The 25,251-nt window shown below is 49.9% G+C and overlaps 1 protein-coding gene across 2 annotated transcripts in view; it reads right to left on the bottom strand.

Moving 5' to 3' along the window:
- Window positions 1–415: 415 nt before the first annotated feature.
- CGNL1 (cingulin like 1) overlaps window positions 416–25,251 on the bottom strand; it is a 168,339-nt gene continuing 143,503 nt past the window's right edge. For both annotated transcript variants that reach the window (XM_012783044.3, XM_076004409.1), the window contains exons 12-19: window positions 24,425–24,595; window positions 20,678–20,839; window positions 17,695–17,784; window positions 6,711–6,794; window positions 5,911–6,035; window positions 5,020–5,128; window positions 4,521–4,684; window positions 416–3,507 (exon numbers count right to left, since the gene is read on the bottom strand). In XM_012783044.3, the coding sequence (XP_012638498.2) occupies window positions 3,372–3,507; window positions 4,521–4,684; window positions 5,020–5,128; window positions 5,911–6,035; window positions 6,711–6,794; window positions 17,695–17,784; window positions 20,678–20,839; window positions 24,425–24,595 (1,041 nt within the window). In that variant the 3' untranslated portion in view covers window positions 416–3,371. The remainder of the gene's footprint in view (window positions 3,508–4,520; window positions 4,685–5,019; window positions 5,129–5,910; window positions 6,036–6,710; window positions 6,795–17,694; window positions 17,785–20,677; window positions 20,840–24,424; window positions 24,596–25,251) is intronic.

The following is a 25,251-nucleotide window of genomic DNA, read 5'->3' as shown; positions in this document are numbered from 1 at the left end:
AAATATATAGAAAAAATTGGCCAGGCATGGTGGCACATGCCTGTAATCCCAGCTACTCGGGAGACTGAGGCAGGAGGATTGCTTGAGCCCAGGAGTTTGAGGTAGCTGTGAGCTAGGCTCACTCTAGCCATGTCACTCTAGCCCAGGCAACAGTGTAAGACTCTGTCTCAAAAAACAACAACAACAACAACAAACATTTACAAGCACCCAGGGCCACTGCTCCCTCAGCAGTCTCACCTCTGACCGCTTTGCACCCTTCCCTTTGAGAAAGTGTCCCCAGCCTGGCATGCCGGCCACCAAGTTCCACTTCCTCCAGAAGCTCCCAGCCACTCACCTGCACAGTTCCTTGGAGGACACAGAGCCAAGCTCTGGAGAAAACAAGGAAGTCAAAATAATGGAAGAGTTGAGATGCTCGTTGGGTGACAGCGTTTATTGAAAGTAAATCTTGCTTTATCCAGGAATTCACTCACATGGAGGTAGCTGCAACAAGAATGTCTCTTCCCCATGACAACGCAAAGCCACCAGACCATTCCCAAAAGCAGAAACCCAACAGAATAAGCCAACTGGCATTGCAGAATGATACTCAGAAGAGGGGGGGGGGGGTTGGGGGCGGAAATTATAAAAGATATATGATGATTGTCTTCTCAGCATTGCATTTGGCCACATATGTGTTTGTACATAAAATAATTTTTTTTCTTTTTAAACTAAAGAAAACACTCTTGAGCAGGGTTAGTTCTTAAAGCAATAAACAGGAAAAAAAAGGTACATATATTAATAATAAAATCAAAGAAGGATATCGCGTTAGATGTGGAAAGGACCTCTGGCCCTAATCCTCACCTCGTCCCAGGCAACCCATGGCTCTGAGCGTGAGCGAGCACCCCGTCAAGGTCACCAGGGAGGGGAGACCCGAGGGGACTTGAAAACCCCTCTCTAGGGACTTCCAGGCCAGTGTCCTTCCCGCCTGCCGCACTGCACGATCCAGCTCGCTTGCAGTGCAGGATAGCACTATCGTTGGAATTTACAGCAGCCTATTTTCAGGGTGATGACACAAGTGTTTTGAAAGGTGACCCACTCTTCTCTTTGCACAGATGGTTCCGCTTCCTGCAGCCAGGCTCACGGCTACCAGAATTGGCCGGATTGGGGGGCAGCTGCCTCCTCACCCAGCAGATGCTCATCCCAAAGTCCTGGACCTGCAGTGTCGCACATGTCTGTCTGCTTAGGGGCGGGGCTGAGGCATTTCCAGGCAGGGTTATTGGCAGACACACAATGACAGTGGGAGCTGCAGGCAAATAAAGAACATATTGGGAGAGGGGGTGTCAAAGAATCTCAGTGAGTTCCAGTGAGCCAGGCTTGTCGTTCGTGTCCCCAAGAGAACAGAGGGGCTCCAGGGCTGGGCACAGAGGTGCTGGGCCCGTGTCGATGTCTTTGATTGACATTGGGGTGATTCCTTCGCTATCACCCCGTCCCAGATGCAGCTCCAGGAGGGGGGCGTTTTTACTATTTTATTCACTGCCGTATTCCCAGTGCCTGACACATCATAGGTTCCAAAAAATACTTGCTAAATGAATGAATGGCTACAGGGAGGAATCTCTCCACACCTCCAGCAAGCGAGCAGAGGAAGAATCGTCCTCCGCTGTGGTCAGGGTGACCCTGGCCGAGGTGGAGCAGGGACTGGCTCTCGGGCTCCAGGCGCCCACCCTGAAACTGGGCTGGCCTCTCTGAATCCTGCGGGTGGGCTCTGTGACCCGGGCTAGGTGGGACCACATGGCAACTGTCATGGAGTTCTCTGGTCCACAGGCCTCGTGTCTACTGGGATGCTTGGGGACACTGTGACACAGCCATCTCTGCTCCATATGTGGAACCAACCCACAGGGTCCTCTCCCTGGCCACTTCCCTACTGAGCTGCCTGCCCCCTGCCCTGACCTGTGGAGGCCCAGCTGTGACCTGGCCTGTAACCAGGCCTGGGGACTGTCCTGCTGCAAGGTGACACAGGAAGGCCAGGAGGAAGTGCCAGGATGCCCCGCATCCTCCTAATGCCCACGGTCCCCAGCCTCCTGGCCTTGCCCCCAGACCACGCCCCTTCCCCCAGTCACATTGCCGCTGCTGGCGATGTCCCTTGGTCCCAGGAAGCTGGAAGGGGTCCCTCCCGTTTGCACAGACACACCTCTGCCTGACGTCTGTTTCTTTCCCTCCCTGCCTTGACAGAAACCCGAGATCCCACTAAACCCACCTCTTGCCCACACATCCTCCCCCAGCTTTCAGGAACTTCTCTGGCTTCCTTCTCACGCCCGGCCCCACACCCACACCTGCCTGCCTGCCCCCTCTCTCATCTCCCTTCCCCGTGACCTGCCCCATGACCCTCACCCCCCAAACGCTCCTAGCCCCCCATCCCGCCACCACCTCGCCAGGGGCCCCAGGACTGTAGCCGGGAGGCCTGCTGCGGGGAGGACAGGGCCAGCAAGACACGGCAAGAGGGCCTTGTCCTTCCAGGAACCACAGCATCGGACAAACCGAAACTGACAAGTCTCCCCGCTCCCCACCCCACTGTGCAACTGGTGACTGGGAATTGGTCTCAGCATCGTCTAGAAGTTATAACAAAACTCAGGATAAAATAAGCAACCGAGGCCATGGCGACAGCCAGCAGACAAGAGTGACCTTCATGCCTTCCTCTCCAGCTCTGCCAGCGAGTCGTGTTTGCCCGACCATCTGAACGTCTATCCTCGGTGTTAATTGTCCATTTTCACTACAATTCCTTCTCTCCAACTCCAGTTTCCAAAGCGATCTTAGCTCTCTCTGTCTCACCTCTGCTCCTTAATACTTAAAATCTAGTAGCTTTATCGTATTTTAAAAAAGAATACTTGATACAGACGCGTGAACTTTACAAACAAGCCACCCCGCGAAGCCTCTGTAACACTGCAAACGAACGGCAGCCGTCCGCGAGAGGGGCCGGTCTGAAATGTGTACAACCTCTGCACCCCTCGCTCCCCCCCCTGCAGCGGCTGCTCAGTCACGAGCTTTTTGGACCCTCTTTCCTGGCAGGAGGAGGGAGGAGGGGAGCAGGAGAAGCAATGCAAACAGTGACGCCAGACAGCCGTGCAGAACCAAAGCATGTTTTCCAGAACACCCCAACGGGGCAGCGGCCCCGCTGCTCAGACATCCGACCACTTTAAACTGCAGCAGCTCCGTGAGCCCCGCTGAGAGACGCCCCAGGAGGAAGGCGTCGAGGAGGACCCGGGAAGCTGCGTGAACAAAGAGGCGGTGAGTCTCCAGTCTCTGCAGCCAGTTGGTCGCTCCCTTCCTTGCCTCCTGCCCCGGCGGCTGCGGAGCTCCTGCCAGGAATGACGGCCACTTCAACGGCCCTGGAAGTAGTCTCAGATCTGGCTGATGGCGGCGCTGTCCTTGGGGAAGGTGTAGCTCAGTGGGGCCTCATAGAGGCTCCCCCCGTCTGTGCTGAGGTCATCGTCATCGTCCATGTCATCCAGCACTTTGCTGGGCAGCTTCTTAAGTCTGCGGAGACAAGAAGGGGTGCGTTTTGGCCCTGGGCTGGAGCTCAGCCCTGGTTTGCAGATGAAGCAAGTGTCTGTCCCTCTGCCCCTCCCAGGGGCATATAAACACATGGACTTCACAGGTGGCATCCCATGGTTGCTTCAGCCACAAGGAGCCAACTGCCCCCTCCAGCTGGTGTGGACAGGGTGGGCTGGGCCAGGACAGCATCAGATTCCTGCCTTCCTCTTTTGCCCAAGCTCCTTATGGCTCATTAGGCTGCTGTTTTTGATCATGCCAATTTAAAATTTTGATATCTTGCTCACTGTGGACTGGATGCATTCATATTTTTTTTAAGTATTGCATTAAAATGTTATCTATTTAGATTACTACTGCTGATCTTGGGGCCAGTTTCCCCATAGACAGGCCTGTTTTACCGAATTTTCAATGGGCTGAAGTTCCAGGTCACGGCTGGATGCCAAGAAAGGCTCAGCTCTCCGGGCATGAACCCCCTTGCTCTCTGGGAATCTTCACCCCCTCGCCTCAATGCCCCCAGGCCGTGGCCCTGGGCAGAGAAAGCAACCCACGCAACCCCCCCCACCCAATCCTCAGGACCATAGTAGAGGAGCTCTGGGGAGCTGTGGTCTCCTGAAACCAGGCTTGGGATATCCTAGTTCTCATGGGGATAAAAGCAAAACCACACCTTATTTCCCCTTAAGTCAGACAAAAGCAGGCTGGTCCAGGAACTGCCCCACCATGGTGGTGTGAGTTAGTTTTACCTGCTCCGAGCCTCAGTTTCCTCTTATCATTAATAGGGATAACACCAGCTCAGATGACACTGGGGCATTGGTACAAGGATGGCACGCGGGCTGACTGCGGTGGACACAGCCAGCTTCATCTCACTTTAGGGATGAGATGACCCCAAAAGCAACAACAGGAACTGGCCTGGGACAACAGGAGTGAGCCTGCTCTGAAAGCATGCAGCACGGCCCAGATGCCAGGTTACGCGCCCCTGAGGGGCCGTTGCGTGTGCCCACCTCAAGTCCTTCTTCATGGAGTTGAGCTGCCCCTGCAGCTGCTCGTTCACATCCATCTGCTCCTCCAGCTCCCTCTGCAGCTTCTTCTTAGAACTTTCCAGTCTGTCAATTTCCTCCTCGGCCTCCTCCACCTGCCGCTTCATGGCCTTCAAGCGCAGGCTCAGCTGCACGGGGAGGGGGGACGCCTGTGAGTGCCGGCTGCTGGCCCGGCATGCAGGTGCCCCCAGCCAGCCCCCTCCCCCCCAGGCAACCGAGACGGGGGCAACTAAGCAACCACGCCCAGGTGACTGTCTAAAGGCCAAATTCAGGGTTTAAAGTTTGCTGAAGTCCCCTACATAGGTAGGCTAGACAGCCCCAGTTCTACAACGTGACAGGTAAGTAGAAAGGGAGGAATCGGCCTCCCTGACTCCACTGCCTGCCAGGCAGGCCTGGACCCCCCCCCTTGCGTCCCCAGCCTGGGACACACACTGTCGTCTGGGAACGCACAGGGAAGCCCCACCTGGTCCTTCTGATCCGTCAGCGACAGGTGCTCGTCGTCCACCTGCATCACCAGCTCCTTCACTTTCCGCTCCAGCCGCCGGTTGTTGAGCTGCAGGTTGGCCCGGTCCCTGGAAGGCGGGGGAGGCAGAAGCGAGGACCCTTTCTCATCCCCAGCCTGCGATGGCCCAGCCCCAGCTGCGGAGGAGGGGAAGCTCCGGCCAGCTCACGGCTCAGGGCCAGAGAAACACAACAGCTGTGCAGGAGGACAGGGGCTCTGAGACCAGGACTGACTTGCCCAGGGCTGCAGAGCCAGCGAGGGACCGAGCCGGGACTAGAACCACCCTGAGTCTACTCCAGGCGGCTCTGGTCTATCTAAAAGTCCTACTAAAAAAATAAATGACGTGAAGTGCTACACGCACGCGCACACACACACCTCTCCTAGGAAGGCGAGCTGCCATGATGGTCAAGTTCAACCTGGTGCTGGCCTGTAGAGTTAGCTGCAGAGAATCAAGTGTTGGAAAGGACTGTGACCACCTGACTCCACACCCCTCTTCCTCGCTGTGGGGGGACCTGCCCCTCCTCTGACAGCAGCCAATCAGCCTCTGCTTAAATACACCTGGCCCCCAGGCAGAGTCGGCCTATCCTATTTAGGGGAAAGGAGCAGCAGGTCGAGTGGAAAAGCTATGGACTGAGGAGTGGGAGTCCAGTATGCAGCCAGACTCCAGTCACTTATTTTGATGGGTCTCAGTTTTCTCATCTGTAAAATGGACCCAAGAACAGCAAGGCCGTGCTTGCTGTGGCTTCCCCACAGGCTTATGACAGGTGAGAAGAGACACCAAACGCGAAAGCACTTTGTAACCTGGTTTCCCACAGCCTGCCGGGGCCTCTGCACTGCAGGCGGCCGGCTCACCTCTCCTCGCTCTCGAGACGGTCCTCCAGCTCCGCGATCCTGGCCTCCATCTGCACCACCAGCCCCTCTTTGCTGGATCTGTAGGAACCTTCCAGGTGGACAATGCGGCTCTTCAAGTCCTTGTTCTGGAATCAGACAAGGAGACTGTGAGGAGCTGGGTGTCTGCCGCACTCTCTGTGCAGAGCGGAGCAGAACAGAACACGGGGTGGAGCCAGGAGTCTGGGTGGTGCTGGTGACAAGGCTCTGTCCACACCAGGATGCATGGTCTGGGGACGTGGGGACGCCAGAGACGTTTCCAGGGGCAACCCGTGAACTGAGGTCCTTGCAGGCAAAAAGAAGAGATCCTATCGCATTCCCTCATAGGCCTGAATGAAATCTTTGGCATGTCCTAAGACTCCGGAACCCCAAATGGGTTTGGCCGCTGTCTTTTTACAGCGGACAGGAGAAACAGGCTCCTTCCCCGATCACATTCGGTGAAACATTGACGCGAACAGTATGTAAACGAAATACTGATCCAGTTAAGCTTCCTTAGCCACTCTTTTTCATTCTCTTCACATTAGAATTTAGCTTTCTTTAGGTTCTAGAACACGTGCAATTCCTCTTGCCTGCAGCTGCCAAACTTCCAAGCAGAATTAGTACCACTGGGAGAAACCTCTCTGGAAAAGGCCTTCGCCTCTCTCTCTCAGGTAAGTTACACCCCAGGGGTGTCAGGTAAAGGAGGCACCTCCAAGGGGTTTTGGTCTAAAGCCACAGGTGGGGGGCCGAGGAGTAGGGTGGAGCTTGAGGGCGGAGACCCTCACCTGTCGCTCCAAGGAAATCTTGTCGCACTCCAGGTCTTGCCTCACAGCTCTCTCCTGAAGCAGCTCGTTTCTCACCTGCTCCACCTGCAGCAAGAACAAGAGCCCAGAGGTTAGAGGGGTTGTTCCTACACCCTCCGTACTGAAATGGTTCCCAGGAACTGAACTCCAACCACCAAGTCAACTCCTCTCCATGAAGGGGGCCACCAGACAGGGTCTGTAGTACCAACTGTTCTTGGGTACAGGACCCGCTTCTTAGTTCTTTCTTGGTTTCTAGATGATTCTAAAGATAGTGACACACGGCCGGGCGCGGTGGCTCACGCCTGTAATCCTAGCAGTCTGGGAGGCCGAGGCGGGCGGATTGCTTGAGCTCAGGAGTTCGAAACCAGCCTGAGTGAGACCCTGTCTCTAATATAAATAGAAAGAAATAAATTGGCCAACTAATATATATAGAGAAAAAATTATCCGGGCATGGTCATGTATGCCTGTAGTCCCAGCTACTTGGGAGGCTGAGGCAGAAGGATCGCTTGAGCCCAGGAGTCTGAGGTTGCTGTGAGCTAGGCTGATGCCACGGCACTCACTCTAGCCTGGGCAACAAAGTGAGACTCTGTCTCAAAAAATAAAATAAAAAAAAATAAAGATAGTGACACAAGTAACAGTAATAGCCATAGCTAACCCTGCTCTTATAGGTTGACTTGTGTGTCTCCACAAAGAGTAATGCTGACATCCTAACCCCTATGCCTCCAGGGTGACCTTATTTGGAGACAAGGTCTTTACAGTGGTAATCAAGTTAAAACGAGGCCATTATGGGCCCTAATCCACTATGACTGCTATCCTTATGAAAGAAGGGGGGGATATCTAGTCTCAGAAAGAGACACACACAGAGGGGAGATCACCACGTGACAAGAGACACAGAAAGAACGCCCTGGGAAGATGGGGATTAGCGTGTGTGTAGGAGCCCAGAACACCGCAGATTGCCGGCAAACCCCCAGAAGCCAGGAAGAGGCACGCAAGGACTCCCCTGCAGGTGTCAGAGGCAGTAAGGCTCTGCCAGCACTTTGGTTTCAGATTTCTAGCCTCCAGAATGATGAGACAATACATTTCTGTAGTTTGAAGACATTCAGCTCGTGGTAACTTTGTTATGGCAGCTCTAGGAAACTGATATACCTGCTTAGACTCCACAAACACCTATGACACCCCTGGAACAACCCCAAGAAGCAGGTAATGTTGTCTCTGCTGAGGACATTAAGGCTTGGAGAAGTTGGCTGGGTGTGGTGGCTCATGCCGGTAACCCTAGCACTCTGGGAGGCAGAGGCGGGAGGATCACTTAAGCTGAGGAGTTTAAAACCAGCCTGAGCAAGAGCGAGAGCCTGTCTCTACTAAATTAGCCAGGAGTCATGTCACGTGCCTGAGGTCCCAGCTACCCAGGAGGCTGAGGCAGGAGGATCACTTGAGCCCACTTGAGTTTGAGGTTGCTGTGAGCTACAATGATACCACTGCACTGTAGCCTGGATGACAGAGCAAGACTCTGTCTCAAAAGGAAAAAAAAAAAAAAAGGCTTGGAGAAGTTAATCAAGTTAGCTCAATGCTAACACCAGGCAGATAACTTTCCAGGTTGAGATGGTCCCCCAGCTCGCCTGAGATCTGCATAACTTGGAATAGGAGAGCTAGGAGTCGCCGAGCTTCTGACCGCTGCATTACAAGTTCAAACTCCAGAAAGGGCTTCCCAGTGGGCATATCTCAGATACGGGTTGATTTCCCCCTTCTTATGCCAGAAACAGAAGCCACGAGAACACTGGGCCGCCTCGGGTGACCTGACTAAGGCTAAGCATTACTAAGGATTTCTGTGCTGGGGACAGGAGCCTAGCAGGCAGCGTGGGGAGGAAATCCCACCGCCCGGCTGCAGGCGGCTCCTTTTGCCGTCCCAGCGGGCTTGCGCCGGAGCCAGCACCGTCCAGCAGAGGGCGGCCTGGAGAAGCCAGGAGAATGAAGGAAGCCGGTGAAATAAAACCACGCTTTCTTTCTTAAAGATGAGAGAAACAAAGCCCGGGGTCCCTGGACGCCGGGGCCTTGGGAGCATTTGACACAGGCTCTCCTAGCCTGGCCTCCAAGTTGCATCTCGCCACCTGTATGAGCATCCTCGTTCTCCACCGTTCCCCTTGGAGAGCGAGAACAGGGGTCGCGGGGACAGTAAGAGGAGACTTCTCGCCAGCACATCGGGCCAGCCTGTGTTTGCCCCTTGGCTCCCGTGGTCCCGGTGTGCGCGGAATGACATCCAGCACAGCGCGGCTGGTGGCACTGCCGGGAGGAAGCTGGGCCTCTGCCTCCAGGTGAGGGGCAAAATGTGTGATCAAAAAAAAAAAAAAAAAAAGACCTGCTCGAATTTTTGAATTTCTGCCTGGCAGGCTTCCGAGGAGTCATGGAGGTTCCGAACTGTCAGCAGAGGAAACAGCAGCCTAAGGCGTCACGGAAGCCACCGGAGGGAGTCGTGCTAGAACCCAGGCAGAGCCTGCTCTGTCTCTGGAGCAACTAGGTGAAAAGGGTTCAAACAGGCCTTAGAGTTCGCACACAGCTGTGACACAAAAGCCACAGAGGGCAGGCCAGTCTGCACGGGGCGCCCCTGCGCAGGGTGAGCAGGCGGAGCGCGTGAACTCTGCCCGTGGCCACTTCCACCCTGCCGGCCGAGCCCGCCCAGATCACATGCTGCCAAGAGGGCACCGAATGATTCCTGTAAGTGTTAGGTAAGCACAAAGTGCAAGGGTAACGAATGCGGGCTCATAGCCCCGATCAGAGCACGGCTTGCCAACCAGCCACCGCCGCCCACGCAAGGAGGTCATCAGGATGCAGGGCCACGGGACAGGGACGCGCCTCCCAGGGAAGCTGGCCTGTTCCCACCCCTGGGGCAGAGGCCAGCACTCTGCTGAGGACTCCGTTAAACTTTCACTACTTTCACTATGACGGGAAGCAATTATAGGGACAAGCAGCAGCGGCCAGGCTCCTCTTGCTGGCTCTGCCATTCACTCGCCGGTGACCTTGTTCATCTCACCTCTGGGACGCAGGCTCCTTGTCCCTGAGCAAGGGACTTGAATGAGACACCTGTGAGGGCCTTCGAGCTGGCCTCTGACACAATGAAGACACATTCTGGTGTCTACACTCCAGGGCAAACCAGAGGCCCCTGCCTCTATCCCTGGGCAGAGTGGCCACCCCACCTCTCCAGCTGTTAGGGGTTTCCCCTGGAAAAACACACTTTACAAGGCGAGAGTATGCTTGTAAAGGTCAGACTGTATCATCAGTCCTATGCTGGACACTGTGATAAAGCAACTCAAACAGTGTCCTCCTGGCAGGAGACACACGAACAAGCCTGTACATGTGGCCAGTGTCACCACAATTGGGAGGGACAGTGTGCCGTGGCAGGGCATGCTGGGTTACAGCCCAGACTGGGAAGGCCAGCAAAAGCTTCCCCAAGAGAGAGCGGCACTAAGCTCAGATCCAAATGTGAGGCCAGCTGAAGCCGCAGGGCAGAGGAGCTCACCACGGAGAAATGGATGAAGAAGGAAGAGGATCCAGGACGGTGCCCTGCCCCTGTCAGGGGAGGCAGGGAGAAAACCAGGACGCTGACCTACGCCCAAGCCAAGGAGGGTGAGGACTGAGGATGGTCAGGCAGAGGGAGGACTGCGGGGAGGCATCTGGGCCGGGCGAGAGCAAGTTTGCTTGGGAAGACTCAGCAGAGAGGGGAGCCCACCTCTGGAGCTCGGGGGGCGGGAGGCAAAGGCGTCACAGGGCTGGAAGAGCTGCAGAGGGATGTTGTGCAAGAGAGAAGCCCCGCCCCCGACAGCAGGTGACAATGGGGCCACCGGGCAAGGGATCCATGCCGGTGCCTGAGAGCAGGTTGAAAACCTCTTTCTCTGAGCTGAGGAGAAAGGACACCCCAGGGCTGGCGGGGAGGCAAGCTCCTGCAGCTCAGAGCGAGGAAGGGAGGCCTCCAGAAGACAATAAAAGGCCAGCAGAGCCGAGCAAGCCTCTCGTCACAGGTGTGCTCCGGGCCTCGGGACCCAGTGGGGACATCCAAGACTCAAGAGCCTCCTCGAGCCAGGCAGTGAGCAGGAACTCTGAGGCGGACGGGATCCCGTTAGGAAACGTGCCTGCGTCAGAGTGAGTGGGCGCAGCTTTGGGATTCCACCCCAGGTTTTTTGAAAAATCATACATGCTTTTTCCCCTCGCCACTGCCTCTCAGCAAACCTGTGGCACCCAGGTCTGTCAGTGGAAAGGCAAACCCTACAAGGAGGGAGAGTTAGGCAGGGACTTCGGAGCCCAAGGGAGGAGGCACCTGCAACCGCGTGAGGCAGAGACGTTGAGAGCGGCCCTGGGCCCAGGTGGGGTTTCAGGACAAAGCCCACAACTTAAAGGAGGAGCCACTGGCCACAGTCTTGCACCCTCAGTGGTGCCACCGGCTGAAAAATCCGGATCCCACCAGGATACAGACCTCCCTGTGCGGAGGAAGCACTCAACATGGCAACATCCCCAGGGGCCCCTGCAGGTCCGAGACCTCCCTAGAGAGCCCCAGACAAACGGTGACTCTCCAAAGGAAGAAAAAGTTATTACTTAGACCCTACACCCCCTCAGAATGTGGCTATTAAAATGTAAGTGTACAATGAATCAGAGTGAAGAACAGGAAGGAATAACTGTGTAACCATAAAACTGAACAGTTACTGTGACCGGGAAGTCAATTTTTCTGGAGTCTTTGGAAATCAAGGCTTTTGGCAAACATAATAGGCTTCCTTTAGTACTTCCAAAGGGGCAGCCTGACACTAAATTTTGAAATTAATCCACCACAAGGAGCCTTACATAAGGAATACTACATGGCGTTATTATGGACCGTGAACAAGGCAGCCAGGTTTCACCGTAAGCCCCGAAGTATTGTACGTGTGCTGCCATTAGCTGATCTCAACACAGTCATCCCTAAGACTGGGCCCACTGACTTGGGAATATTCCCGATGAAATTCCTCTTATCTGGAGCCCACACTGGCAAGAAAAGAAACGAAAAAGAAAAGCCGCTGGCCTGGCTTGGCCAGCCTCATTTTCTGGACCAAGGAAGTAAACTTGAGGCTGGGAAAATATTTCTTTATATACGCTTAGTGCTCTATGTGCTGTTTATTTTTCAACTATATTAAATAGCCTGAACAAAAACTTTCCAGTCGAATTAAAAACAGCACAGGAGCTAAAGGCAAAAGTGTATCACACAGCTGGATTGGAAGAATGCTAAGCCCTGGGCATTTTGATCGGAAATAACAGGATCGGGTTCCAGTGGGTTTCATGTCAGAGATACCCATGACCCGAGCCAGCTCTCAGGATTAGAAGCAGCTGCCTTTTGGATTAATGAAAAGCCAGAGATATTTATGATGGCTAATAACAATATTTCACCCATCACCTGTGTTTATCATTGGGCTGCAAAGAGTCTGGCAAGCCTACCCTCCTGGCTGGCATTAAGAATGATACTTAATCACAAGAAAGGAAAATTATTTATCAATCAACTGTATACACTGGGTGTTTGAGCAGCCAATACAAGAGGAGGCAGTCCTTAGATCAGGATCATTTTAATTAAAAAAAAAAAAAAAAAGAAAAAAAGGAAAGAAAGAAGACGCCCTCCTTTGATCTTTCATGCGCTGGCTTGCACCTTCTCATTTACTGGCACCCTCGTCCCCCCCCCCCCATGCTGACAGAGGAGCAGGTGTGAGCCGGCCACTGAGGAGCAGTTCCCAAAAGTGACTGTAGGAGCCTGCAACTTTATCTCTGGGATTTATCCTGCAGTTGCCAAGGCAACAACAAGGCAGCTTTGCTTAGCCCCTGGCAAGACTGAAGCCACCCAAAGCTCAAGTTGGTATTTTTCCTGCTGCCTGCCAGCTGCCCAGGCTGGATGAATCATCTCTGCACGGGGCTGGGCCGTCGTGGCCTCCCTGTCCAAGAGAACGCCTCTCCGGTCAGGCCCGGCTCTGTTGTTAACTGTTTGCTCCCAGCCACCAGCCGTGACGAAGCAGTGCCCACTGGGCCGGAACACCAGCCTGCTGGGCACGTTTAGGACACACCAAGCCAGACCTCTGTTTGCCTATTTGAATTCTGTACTCTTGGGGAGCCAGGAAAGGATCAGGTGGACTTGAATCCTCACCCATTCTAAGAAACAACATGACATCATTTTTAACTTGAGAGCAGAGGCTCAAAGAAAGGTTCTTGGAGGGGTGGGCTTAAGACCCCTACATAGTCTGATGGGAGGCAGGGGACTTTGGGGTCAGACTGTGGCTCCACCTCTTACAAGCCGTGTGACCCTAGGATGTCACTTTACCTGACAACAACACAAAAGTACGTCAGGCACGCGGCACAGCGCCTAGCATTTAGGGCATCCCTGGTAAGGATGGCAGTTGTCATAAATAAAAGGAGAGGAAAAGGACTTCTCTGGATTTAAAAGCCAGTAAAATAGCCACTATTTAATTAAATTTTTCTTCAGCTTACAAGTCAATCAGAAACCATTCTGTATATGGTGAAACTATATTTGGGTGAGAAAACAAATACGCCTGACCTCTGTTTTATAAAAGAAGGTATCACTTTATCAAACCCAAACCCATCCCTTCTCCTTCATATTGGCCAGGGCTGGTACCCAAGACCAAGCATCCAAGAGGTCTGAAAAACTTTCCTCTCAATTAGAATTCCCTGAATAATAAACTATCCTGAACATGGATGCGGGGGGGGGGGGGAGCCTTAGAAAGGCTGGGAACTTATGAATAACGTGGTTGGCATTTGGTGAGTGTCAAAAAATGTATAAATGAGAAAGAGAAAGAAAAACCAGAGGCATGAATGCTCTATTTCACACTGCCTTTCCTATCCCCTGGGCCTGGGACAGCCCCCTGGAAGCCTCCTCCCGGTCTTACCTTTTCCAGTCCTTACCCCCGAGCCACCTTCGTCTTCTAGAACACTGTGTGTGCTTCACCGTTCTGCTCAACCTCTTCAATGGCTTCCCACTGCCTTCAGGATAGGGCCACTCAAAACTCTCAATCCGTCCCTCCAAACCCACCTCCTTTTGTTGATCCCTTGTGCAAAACCAGAAACTCAACTGAGCCACGCTCGTTCATTCACTGCTCTTCAAAATGCTGCCTATATTCCTACCTCCCAGGCTCTGTTCACAACATTCCTTCTATCTAGGCTTCCGTTGCCCACTCCTCGTAGTTTGTCCAAATCTAACTGTTTCTTCAAAGCAGACTCCAGGTCCATCTTCCTCTAGAAACTCTCCCATGGTTACTCTTGCTATTAATACTAATTATTAGTATTAATATTAATATGAGGCTTTCCCTCATACATTGCCTAAATCCTTCACTTGGCATTTAGTATCTGGTAAGTTTTGTTGTTAGTTACCCATTTTTGAGGTCTGGCCCAACTCCCCAAATAAACCATAGCGCTTCAAGAACAGAGAACACTTTGATCATTTTGTAGCTTACGGCAATGCCACGCACACAGCGGGTATTCATTATATTTTGCAAGCACTGGTAGACAGAGCACTGTCTTGGGAACCCAAGGCCAGCGCCGCAGCTAAACCACCAGGTGGCTGTGGGCCTCAAATCTCCCATCTATTCCCAGAAGTCTGAAGAGTTGAACCCTGAGGTCCTCGCCGGATCTGCAAATCCAGTGACGGGGTTGGCCATCTGCTAACATGGCTGGGACACCTTTTTTCCTGCCACCTGCACTTAAGCCCTATCACTAAGACTAGGAAAAAGAAGGGGACATGTTTGAAGGAACCAAAGATTCAGAAGAGGAGCTTGTGACACAATTCTGAGTTTAAAGTAGAGAGCGGTGAATTTAAATTTTTAACTTAAAGAGACCAAGATCCAGAAAACAAAATTCCCCCTGCCTTCCCTTTTCAGTGGTTAGCAGCAGTCTGCTAGGGATTCAGGACCGACACTATTAATCCGGTTGGAGATAAAAGTCGCTATTTCCTGTTCTTTAGGGGACATCCTTGTTCAGGAGGTGTCACAAGGTCAGCATTCCAGGGGGGCAGAGGAAAAAAAGGTCTTAAGCCTGGAATTTTCTCACTCTGATTCTGGCAGGAAAGCAACAGGCACGTGGTGGACTAAATGGTCCACTAAGTGGACTGAAATGGCTTCAGGATCAGGGCCCATCTGTCTACACCCAAGGTCCTCTCCGTAGAGCCTGCACTTTAAAAGGCAGGAAATTAAGTCTTGCACCAACCCCAACGATGAATGAGAATTAAATGCTTCCCAGGGAGGCAGGTATTGGGTCAATCCATTTCTTTGACCTCCCTTACAAACCAGGAGGCAGCAGAGGCCAGAGGAGAAATCAGGAGACATCATTTTATCTCAGGGTTTTTGTTCTTTTTTTTTTTTTAATTTTTAAATTTTTATGCTATTTTTTATTTATTTATTTTATAGAACTTTGCAAGCTGGACCATCTTAGGGTTTTTGTTTCATGGTTTTACCAATTCCTACGTCCATTTGAACATGATGCTTGATTTCTCCACTTACAGCAAAAACACCAGGCTTTACCCTCCCTATGCCAGATCACGCAGTGAGAAGAAAATAGAAGAGTTGGAAAGAAAACTAGTAAAGCAAAGAGGCTGTCGACATTTGTGGGACTCACACTTACAGGCATATAACGCAGATACAGAGAGAGAACAGAAGAAATGAAAGGCCGAATCAGACACTGTTGGTTGAAATCCTTCTCATAGCATTTCAGTGTTAGAGTTTAGAAAAGTCTCCAGAAATCCCCTAGAACAATAGCCTCATTTTGGTAGATTTTACAGACCGAGCTCAGGAAGGCTGGGGCCATCCCTGAGCTCCACGGGGCTAGTGCGGGAGCCAGGACTGGGGCTCCCAGCCCAGCGCTTGTTCCAACAGATCATGTGAGTTCCCTTAACTTCCTCCCTAAACTTACTTCAAGTTCTTGGCTCAGTGGAAATATTTTCAAGCTTGACCACATCACAGGCAGCAGCTCTATTCCCCCATGATCCAAGTGCTCAGTTGAGAGGAAAAAGAAAGGCCCCAAACAATTGTGGGACCAGCTATCTAAGTGATCAGTTCTCAGTGTTGGGCCGTCGGCCGAGCCGAGGGAGGCCAGCGCGTTCTGGTTCAGTGTGTCTGTGTTTTGTTTTTGGTGTAAAACGTGGGACTGAAAGTCTGTTTTAACTGCCCGATTACTGACAGGATAACATACTTTCCCACCATTCCTTTCTGCGTAAGTCACAAGAAACGCCAGCAAAACAAATCCACGGTCACTTATTCTGTCATTGTGAATGCTTAGCAGGTCCTGAAACGTCCTGTGGTAATGCAGCTACTTGGCCAAGCTGGCAGGAACTCATAACAAAACAGCTTTTATTCCGGTGAGAGAAGTTATTAGCAAACACACACTTTGGGGAGGACCTTGGCGGGGGTGCGGGTGGAAATGTCAAGGTTGAGTGCTCCTTGTGGACTTCTGGTTTTCAGGAAGGGCCCTTTCTAAACCTCTGCAGCTCAGCCTGCCACCCCTCCAGGGGAATGCCATTAGCACGGCCCCGGAACACGCAGACAGAACCCAGACTGGGGCGGGGAAGGCGGATAGAGCCTGGGGTTGCAATTTCCTTCACTCTCGGGAGCTCAGTGGCAGCGTGAGGATCACACTTGTTTGCAAAGAAAACTGGCAACGAGATACACAAGATACGGAAAGGACACCAGCAATTCACATTCAACTCTGGGTGGGGACTGCCAGCTCACATGGTGTTGTCCCTGTGCACTGGGATTTCTAGTTCTTGGTCACCCTGAGCAGAGGGAAACACAGTTCAGTGAGAAAGCAGAACGGAGACAAGGGGAAAGAGCCCTCGTGATTAGGGAAGATTTTGCCCAAATTACTTGTATTCCAGATTTTACATTTGAACCCTCCATCGGATGATTTCCTAATCTATACTCAGCAGCATTCCAAGGTTTTTAGGTTTTGTTTTCATTTTTTTAACTGGGAAAGTGCCAACTTGGTCAAGGAAGATGTGAAGGGTTTTTTAAATGTCAATGTACCATTCCTCAGGCACCCTTTTAAGGCCCTAGACGTCCACCTGAGTCAGTTGCCATTGAAAGCACATCCTCTCAGAAGTTTCTACAGGTGTCCACAGGCATCGTGTGTCAATGAAGGGCTGAGATTAGAGAATACAAATTAATTCTCTTCAAAACTACCACTGAGTGCTCTGAATTCTTGTCCCCAGATGTTTCCATATTTTATCTGTCAAGTGGCTTGGGCACGCACTGGGGACACGGAAACGAATTAACAGTGCCACCACTTTCCAGCAAAACGACCACTCTCCCCACCCTTGCCACTCCCAGCACATCAATCACATAGCCGCTCGGAACCTTCACTTAATTAAAAAGTGGAAACAAAATCCAAACACCTTGGGATGATAATGCACGTAGCTTGGGAAATCTGTTCTGTCATCTACGATGGGAGAACGAGAACTCTCCGACCGCCTCACGGTGGCGCCATAAAGATCAAACATAAGTTGAAACTCCTTTCGAAACTGCAAAATGCACTCTCTTGGAGGGTAAATCTGTCATATTGTGAATGCTCCATAGGTGTATGTATTGCTCAATAGCTTGTAAAGTTCTTAAAGGAAAAGGCTGTATCTGAGAGTTTACTTTCTGTCCATCGAATACAGTGCCGGCTAACCAAATTTGGCACGATTTCCTGTCGAACTAATGATTCTTGAGCCTCAGCTCTAAAAGCACTTTGCCTATTATTATGGCTAACGGTTATTCACAACCACTCCGGAAACTTCCACTTTCTGCTTCATGTTATTTATTATACCTCTCTCCTAGTGGCTCATTATGGTGAAAACTAGCCAATCTTCCATCCATTTCCGCAGTGCCTGAGCTTTCTCTTCCTGCTCTGACTGAATCCTCAGGTTTCCCCTCTCACGTCTCCTTTCCTCACAGGACAATCCGCTCATGGCCCAGCGACAGGACAGTACCTGTTCCCTGCTCCTGGAGATCCTCTCCGACAGCAAATCCGAGTTGTTTCTTTCTTCCTCCAGTTCCATCTCCAGCTGAGACACCTTGTCCTGGGGAAAAGGTCACAAACACAACCTATTTCACTTGCGCAGAGCCGGACTGGGGGCAAGGACAGCCCTAGGAAAGGAAAACCCCACGGACAAATGAGAGCTGAGTATCATCAGGGTCTGGAAAAATGATCTATCTGTTTCTTCTACTGCCCAAAGCAGATCTTTAAAAAACTGTGTGTTTTATATGACTTTTGCAATGTAAAATATAACCATCTGTGTCGAAAAACACATAAAAGAAGAAACAATATTACCCCAAACCCTGACACAAGCACTAAGGATATTTTAGCATGTTTCCTTCAGGTGTTTTTTTCTTTCTGTGAATCAGTAACTTCAAACAGATCCACCTATGCCTGTTAAAAGACAACGTGGAAAAAAAAATTTTAAAGTAAAACAAATATAGGACAGTGTGGGAGCTGAGACACCATGCAAGGGACATTTCTCTACATATGTCATGCTCAGGACACTGTTTGGCCGCTCTCCTGCTCAGGATTTCCAAGAGCCTTGCAGGAGCAGAGTCTACAGCAGCCTTTGGCACTTGCCTCTCTCTTCTAGGGAACACCATGCACTTCGCACTGTGAACTCCCAAATCTGCACTGGATTCACACACAGACAGGCTGACCAATTCTGCTAAACTCATCATTACATAAGAATAATAATTTGCGCCTTCCTCGATGGCTCCTAATGTAAAATAATTAAGTGTTAAGAGAAAAGTATTTTAAAGTAGTCTGGTATATGGAAAAAAAAGGCTTCTAACACAAACCACCTAACATAGAACTAGAGGGTTGTGGGGTTTGTGCATGTATTTCTCCTGTCATCAGCCAATTTGTCCTATGTCTGGGTAAACTCAGAGCCACTGATGCTAAAAAAGCAACTGGCATTCTGAGTTTTAAACATGCCCTTGCAGCATTTGTGTATAAATATTGTCTCTGCAATTGCCAAAGTCGGTTGACAATCAATGGATGCCCCTGCGAGCACCAAAAATAAAATGCACAGAACTCAGGTGAATGAGTGAATGTCTGTGAATGGCCTCCCTGGTCGTGATCGAAATCTATAGGGATGCTGCCAAGCTCTCTCCCGGGAGCCAAGCATCCCAAAGACCAACTTTGAACAGAGCCGGGTCCTGCACTGAAGCCTCCTATCTGTTCAGTGGTTCCCGATTCCTCCAAGGCCAATTCTACTATAGTCAGAAATCACAAGAGCTGCATTTACATATAACAGCCTCCCGAGTTTCTGAGTTTACAGAAAATGTCCATCCTTGGGAGACCTCTTGAGTCTTGAGAATTAATTTAAGTGCTGGGGAAGGAACAGGCTAGACCTTAGTCACAGCAAGGCAGCCCTGCCAGCTGCCTCTCAGGGGAGGAAGAAGACCCCTCAGGTGTGGCTGAGCCTTGAGAGCTATTCATTTTGTAATTCATGGAGGAATATCTGAAATATTGCAGAGGTGCAGATAAAGCTTAGCTAGGCTACTGCTTATAGACCTTAAGTCAGCCAAAGGAAATGTTTCTTTTAGTCAGGATATTCTAGAGGGAGATGATCTGACAACTCAGTCTTCTTCAGCTAATGGCAACTCTTCACAGGGCTCTCTTCCTGCCTAAAATCCGTACACACAGAACCCAACAGGAGCATTCAGGGGCCTGGCCAGAGCCCATTTGCCTGAAGCAGCTTTAGCTTGTTTTTAACTAAGCTGTTCAGGCTCCCAGAATCAGTCAGTTCCTAGTTAACTGGGCTGACCTTGGCTTGCCTTAAAATTACCTCCCCTTAAGAGATCAGAACAAGGACATCAGCAAAATATACAGCAATCTTGCAAAAGAGTAATAAAACTGTAATCAGGTTATTCCAGTCTCTAAAAGAGGCCCATCTAATAAAATCTTCAATGACTGAAACAGCACTCCCTAGATATAAACTGCTACTAAGTCCCCTCGAGGTTTTAAGAAGTTATTCTGTTTATTTGCAAAGTTGAATCAGGAATTCCATTGATTTTGAAAGCAGTCATCTCTCCCTGGCCTTGAGCACTATCTGTCTTTTATCAAATCCTTGACAATTTTAACTTCTCTCAAAAGCTGAAGGCTTATTTTTTAGTGTCTCTGTCTCTAAATTCCACTCTGTGTGCGCGCGTGCGTGTGTGTTTGTTTCTGGTTTGGAGCTAGTTTTGTTCCTGAAAATCGTTCTTTTTAAAAGTTGAAGTGGACATATTTTAAGGATCTTCCTGTCATTCTCAGCGGATTGTTCATACTTAGATTCTATTACTTCATTTACGTTTTTCCAGTACGTTGTGTTTTCAGTTTGTGAACAAATCACCCCCATCCAGTAACTGCACTGAGCCCTTTCCAATATACCGTCCCGGACTGTGTACGTATTGTATACACAACAACACACTGAGCCACACAGTTTGCTGCCAGCTCAGAGAAAGCCAGACAACCTGCAAGGGAAAATGGACCAGAAACAGGAAACGAGAATGGAGTATGCGCACCAGAGGGCTGATGACCGCTAGGAGGCAGGCGGTTGGCGACCAAGGCTCATCTCTGCCCCTCTCTGGACATGCGGCAGTCTTGTCGGAAGCACTGCTCCCAAAGAACAAGTGGAAAAGGAACCATCTCTGTGTCCTTATGCAAAATCCTAACCTCTCTGGGCATCTGTCCCATTCCCTCTTCATGACAAGGAGGACATCAGACTAAGTTATGTCCATCACTCCTTCCAACTCCCATGGCCTGCGAGTCTAGGAACTACCCACTTCTTCCTCCAATCAAGAAATCGCCTCCCTAACACCTGGCTGCTGGACAGAACAAAAACCCAGGATGCCCAAAGGCTGAGGTATGAGCAGAGAGGCCGCCTCCCCGGCGTCCCGGACTCGCTCTGCACTGGCCCCCCGGCTCACGCTGTGCAGCCCACAGACCTCCATCTGCTTGACGAGTCTGCCGCGGTCATCCTTGACGTGACTCTTGGCCTCCAGCTCGTACTCCAGGTCCTTCAGCGTCTGCTCCAGGAGCTGCCTTTTCGTGAGCGCTTCATCCTGCGCTCGCTGGTGGTCCCGCAACTCTTCCTCCATCAGACGCATCTAGGATGAGACAGAGTTGGGGGGGTTTTCTGGGGTACATCAGGAGCACAGGACCTCCACAGGCAGTGCAGAGGCTGACCCTGAAGAAGACCCAGGGGACCCCCACTATACGGGAGATCAGAAAACCCTGAGCAAGTCCCACCTCCTTCTGTGCCTCTTTCTTTCTGTAAAAAGAGTGGGTTTTCCAGCTACAGGTAGCAACCCATTAGGTTATAAATTCTACTTAATACATGTTGATCAGCATTTTTTTAATTAAATATAGAACAGGAAAAAAAATCAGAGCAGAGTATGAGCGAATATTGTTTTATGACTCTCTTATACTAGATATTCATATATTTGTGTGGATGTTTGTATTCCTGGGTTGCAACGCAAGATAGAATTCCTACTACGAGTCAGGCCAAAAACACTTGAAAGCCACTGAACCAGATAAGTGCTTCCCACCTGTATCACTATCACCTCGAAAGAGGTTTAAAGTTAGGGTGTAATAAAAAGTTAAAAAAAAAAAAAAGAAGCAAAACCTAAATTAATGACCCCAAAGCAACTTACAGGCACAAAATCTAACAATATAAAGATGCACATTAGGGGAAAACCACTGCTTTGTATAACCACAGTGAGCAAAATTTACAGTGTTTTTTTTTCATCCACAAGGTGGCACTGAACTAACAACTTTGAGGAAAGTGCACAGGACCAAACCACTCTATTCACAAGGGCTGGTCTCTGTTTAGAAGCCCTCTGGAATCTCCCCAGGGAGAAGAGCCACCTCTGTACTCCTTAAACACCTGTGTGGACTGATCCAGTGATGCCCAAGGCTGTCTGTTTTGTCCCCAATGTCCTCCCCTCCTGGAAATGGCCCAGCAGTCTTAGGAACAGAATACACCGGGGGTTTATTTCCTTCAGAGAGTATATGGAAGTGTGTGGCAAACTCCACTACAGAATATCACCCTCTGGGGGTGTTTGTCGCAGAAGAGTTGGGGAAGCCCCAACAGGTGAGGCTAGTTCAAGGAAGACCAGAGGGAAATTTCAGGCAACGTGCTCTTCTCTTGGAGGAGGCTGCAGGGAACACCTCACATTTCTGTGAGAGCAGCCCAGCCTTGAAGGTGACATCTGGAGATAAAGACTCTCGTCTGGTTTGGGTGTTCACCATTGGAGAAACCGTGCATGAAAGCACGGAGTGAAAACCATCCCGTGGAAAGAGGATGCTGGGGCATCCTCTGAATACAGAAGATTCGCTATATACTCCAGAGCATTAACTCTCTCCGTGACTCAGTTTCCTCATTTGCAACATTGGGATGATTATAAAACCAAACTCTTAAAGCTAGCATGAGAATCAAATGAGATGAAACTCTAAAATTTTTTAGAAAGTGGGTTTCAGAGTCAAAAGAATGACCAGCAAACAGACAGCCTGCGTTTCCTTCTTGGTATCCTTCCTACACCTGCCATGTCTCTCCCCACGCCTAGCTGCCCCTCACCCCACTGCTCAGTAGGTCCCTCCCAGCACCTAGCAAGGGCTCTGCCACACTGTGAGCACTTGGTAAGGACATGCAGAAGAGGATAACTAGTACAGTGTCTCAGATCAACTTCTCCCGAATCAAAAGCAAGCAAACAACTTTTGACCCTGCAAGTGCTACTTTCCAAGTAGTTAAAACCACCCTTGGCTATGCAAGATTTAGAAAACAAACTGAACAATGATGAACTCGAAGTCTCAATTCTCTAAACATTATCTCCAGCAGAGGCAGAATAGGTAAAAATGCCATAGCACTTAGAATGGACCCTGGTAGCTTTCTTTCTTTTTACTGAGAGCTTTAACTCAGCTCAACCAAAACACAGGCTGCGGGGGGCAGCGAAGAGCTGAGCTTGAGTTTTTTAAGCATCCAGAGTGATCTTGGCTTATCAATTCACTTTTGTTTTAAATAACTCCAAGACCTCAGCATCTGAATCATGGGTGGTCAATCTCACTGTACTTTCCTTCTAGCATAAATGAGGTATATAAGTCTGTTGTTCAAATGGAAACAGCATCTCACAGGGCTATACCAGTGAGAAAATCTGGGCTATCTTTATTTTCATTGTATGGAATCTTCTTTATTATTATTATTATTATTATTATTATTGGCCTTTTAAAAAAATACCGGTCTCCATCTGGCCTTAACTAATCACTATGGAGCTCAGTTTCCTTATCTAACTAGAAGATCTCTAAGTTTCCTTCCAACCCAAAGACTCTAGCATAAAAACCACATACAAAAAGCAGGGGGAAGTACTCTGCAGGAGTCAGTGTGACACTGACCTTTTGAAATCAAAACAGACCAGGTGTTTGTTGGTGTTCTGGCAAATATCTGAATTATTTTCAGATTTTGCCTCTGCTGTAGAAATGAACATGACTTTTTTTTTTTTAATGCCAAAGAGAATTGTAACATTAGTGTGTGATTTCAGTTCTTACTTGGAACCCTGTATGCTATGACCCTGAGCCAGAGGGGGGGGTCTGTTATCTGGGTCCTTTCACAAGTGTTCCAGAGGTCTGTAATAAATATCCATTGTTCTTTTACACAGTTTCAGCACTGACTCATGGGCGACGTTTTCTTTGATCATCAAAGAAATTAAAAGTTTGTTTTTTAAAGAAAAACTTGTTTTCCTGTGGAATCTTAGTGCTCTTGGCATTGTACACGAAAACAAAATAAGCCTTAAAATTAAAGAAAGGGAAACTGACATTTATTAAGTGGCCAGAATGTACAGACCCTCTGTGACTCAGTCTCACATGTTCCCTTGTTTAATTAAAGTCACTAATATTTCATGTGTGTTTTTTTTTTTTTTTGTTGCCCTAGTGGTTAGTATCATGTGTGTTTTTAAAGAGGTAGAAACAGATGCTCAGAAAACTGGGATAATGTTCAAAATCACCCGGCTGGCCAGAGGCGTAGCCCCAAATCAGCATACACTGTACTTGTATTTTAGAGCCTCCAGCTTTTCATTAAAACAATCAAAAACAGTCCCTTTATTTTTCTCAGTTCTTTAGAGGTCACGACTAAAGGCAGCTAAGATTTGGGTTTCTTTGCTCTATTATTCTTAAATATAAAACCAAAAATATGTTTTAATAGTTTCAGTCCTCATAAATTCCTGAGGATTTCTTTTAGTCTCCATTACTGTTCTGAAACTCTTATCCACCACTCCCACTTATAAAGTCTGTATTTTCTAAAATAAATGGCAAAAAAAAAAACCCCAAAACAGTCGGTTCCTATAATCCTTGTTGTAGCATTAAATTAAAACATGAAAGCAGATAAATCACTTGGATGCCACTGGCCACATCACTGCTGCTATATAAACGGCTGCTAAATTTTTTAGGCAGAAAATTTTTGATTAATCAAGAAAATGGTCAAGTTAAAATTGTGTCCATTTCACCTTAGAGTCGGTGAAGTCCTTTGTGTCTTAGAATGTCACCTGGCCGGGTAGCCCTCCTGAGGGTTAAAAGGAAAGGATCACACTCACACAAAAGCTGTCTTACAAACACCCCAAGTCCCTTCCAGAAGAGCTTCCAAGCCCGCTGGAAGGACACCGGGAATGAATGACAGAGGAGGGACTTATCTGGCCGGGCATTACCTCCTCCTGCATTTTCACGGCTGTCAGTCGGGACTTCTCTGCCTCTAGGGTTTTCTCCTTCAGCTGCCTTTGCATCTCCGCGAGCTCCCTGCGATTCTTCTCCTTGTACTCATCCAGCTGGTTCTGCAGCTCCAGAGTGGATGCCCGGGACGCTTCGACAATGTCGGCCATCTGGAAGGAGTGACAGGGACGTGAGCCCACCCCGCCACGCTCCGTCTCAGACCACGGAGCTGGGTTCGGGTCCCATTTCGACACGGAACGCAGCCCCTCTTCTCCAGTCTTCCACAGCCCCCGAGAAGACTGCCAGCCACCTGGTCCTGGGCTGGGTGGGGCTGGTCCCCTCTGACTTGGAAGCAGCGTGGAGGACTGAGCAGGCATAGCCTTTGGAGCCAGATGCACAGCCCTGCGGCGATGTATCCGCTTTGCTACTTGCCAGTATACGACTGGGCATGTTTTTTTTTTGTTTTTTGAGACAGAGCCTCACTTTGTTGCCCTGGCTAGAGTGAGTGCCGTGGCGTCAGCCTAGTTCACAGCAACCTCAAACTCCTGGGCTCAAGCGATCCTCCTGCCTCAGCCTCCTGAATAGCTGGGACTATAGGCATGCACCACCACACCCAGCTAATTTTTTCTATATATGTTAGTTGGCCAATTAATTTATTTCTATTTGTAGTAGAGACAGGGTCTCGCTCTTGCTCAGGCTGGTTTCGAACTCCTGACCTTGAGCGATCCGCCTGCCTCGGGACTGGGGCACGTTTTTAACTCTTCTGGGCCTCAGCATTGTCCTCATTGAAAATAACTGAAACCATATCTACTTTACAGGGTTGTTT

The sequence above is a fragment of the Microcebus murinus genome, chromosome 6 (assembly GCF_040939455.1).
Source record: "Microcebus murinus isolate Inina chromosome 6, M.murinus_Inina_mat1.0, whole genome shotgun sequence".
Taxonomy (NCBI): Eukaryota; Metazoa; Chordata; class Mammalia; order Primates; family Cheirogaleidae; genus Microcebus; species Microcebus murinus.
Note: the sequence above shows the minus strand (reverse complement) of the source record. Positions and strands in the feature narration are given on the sequence as shown.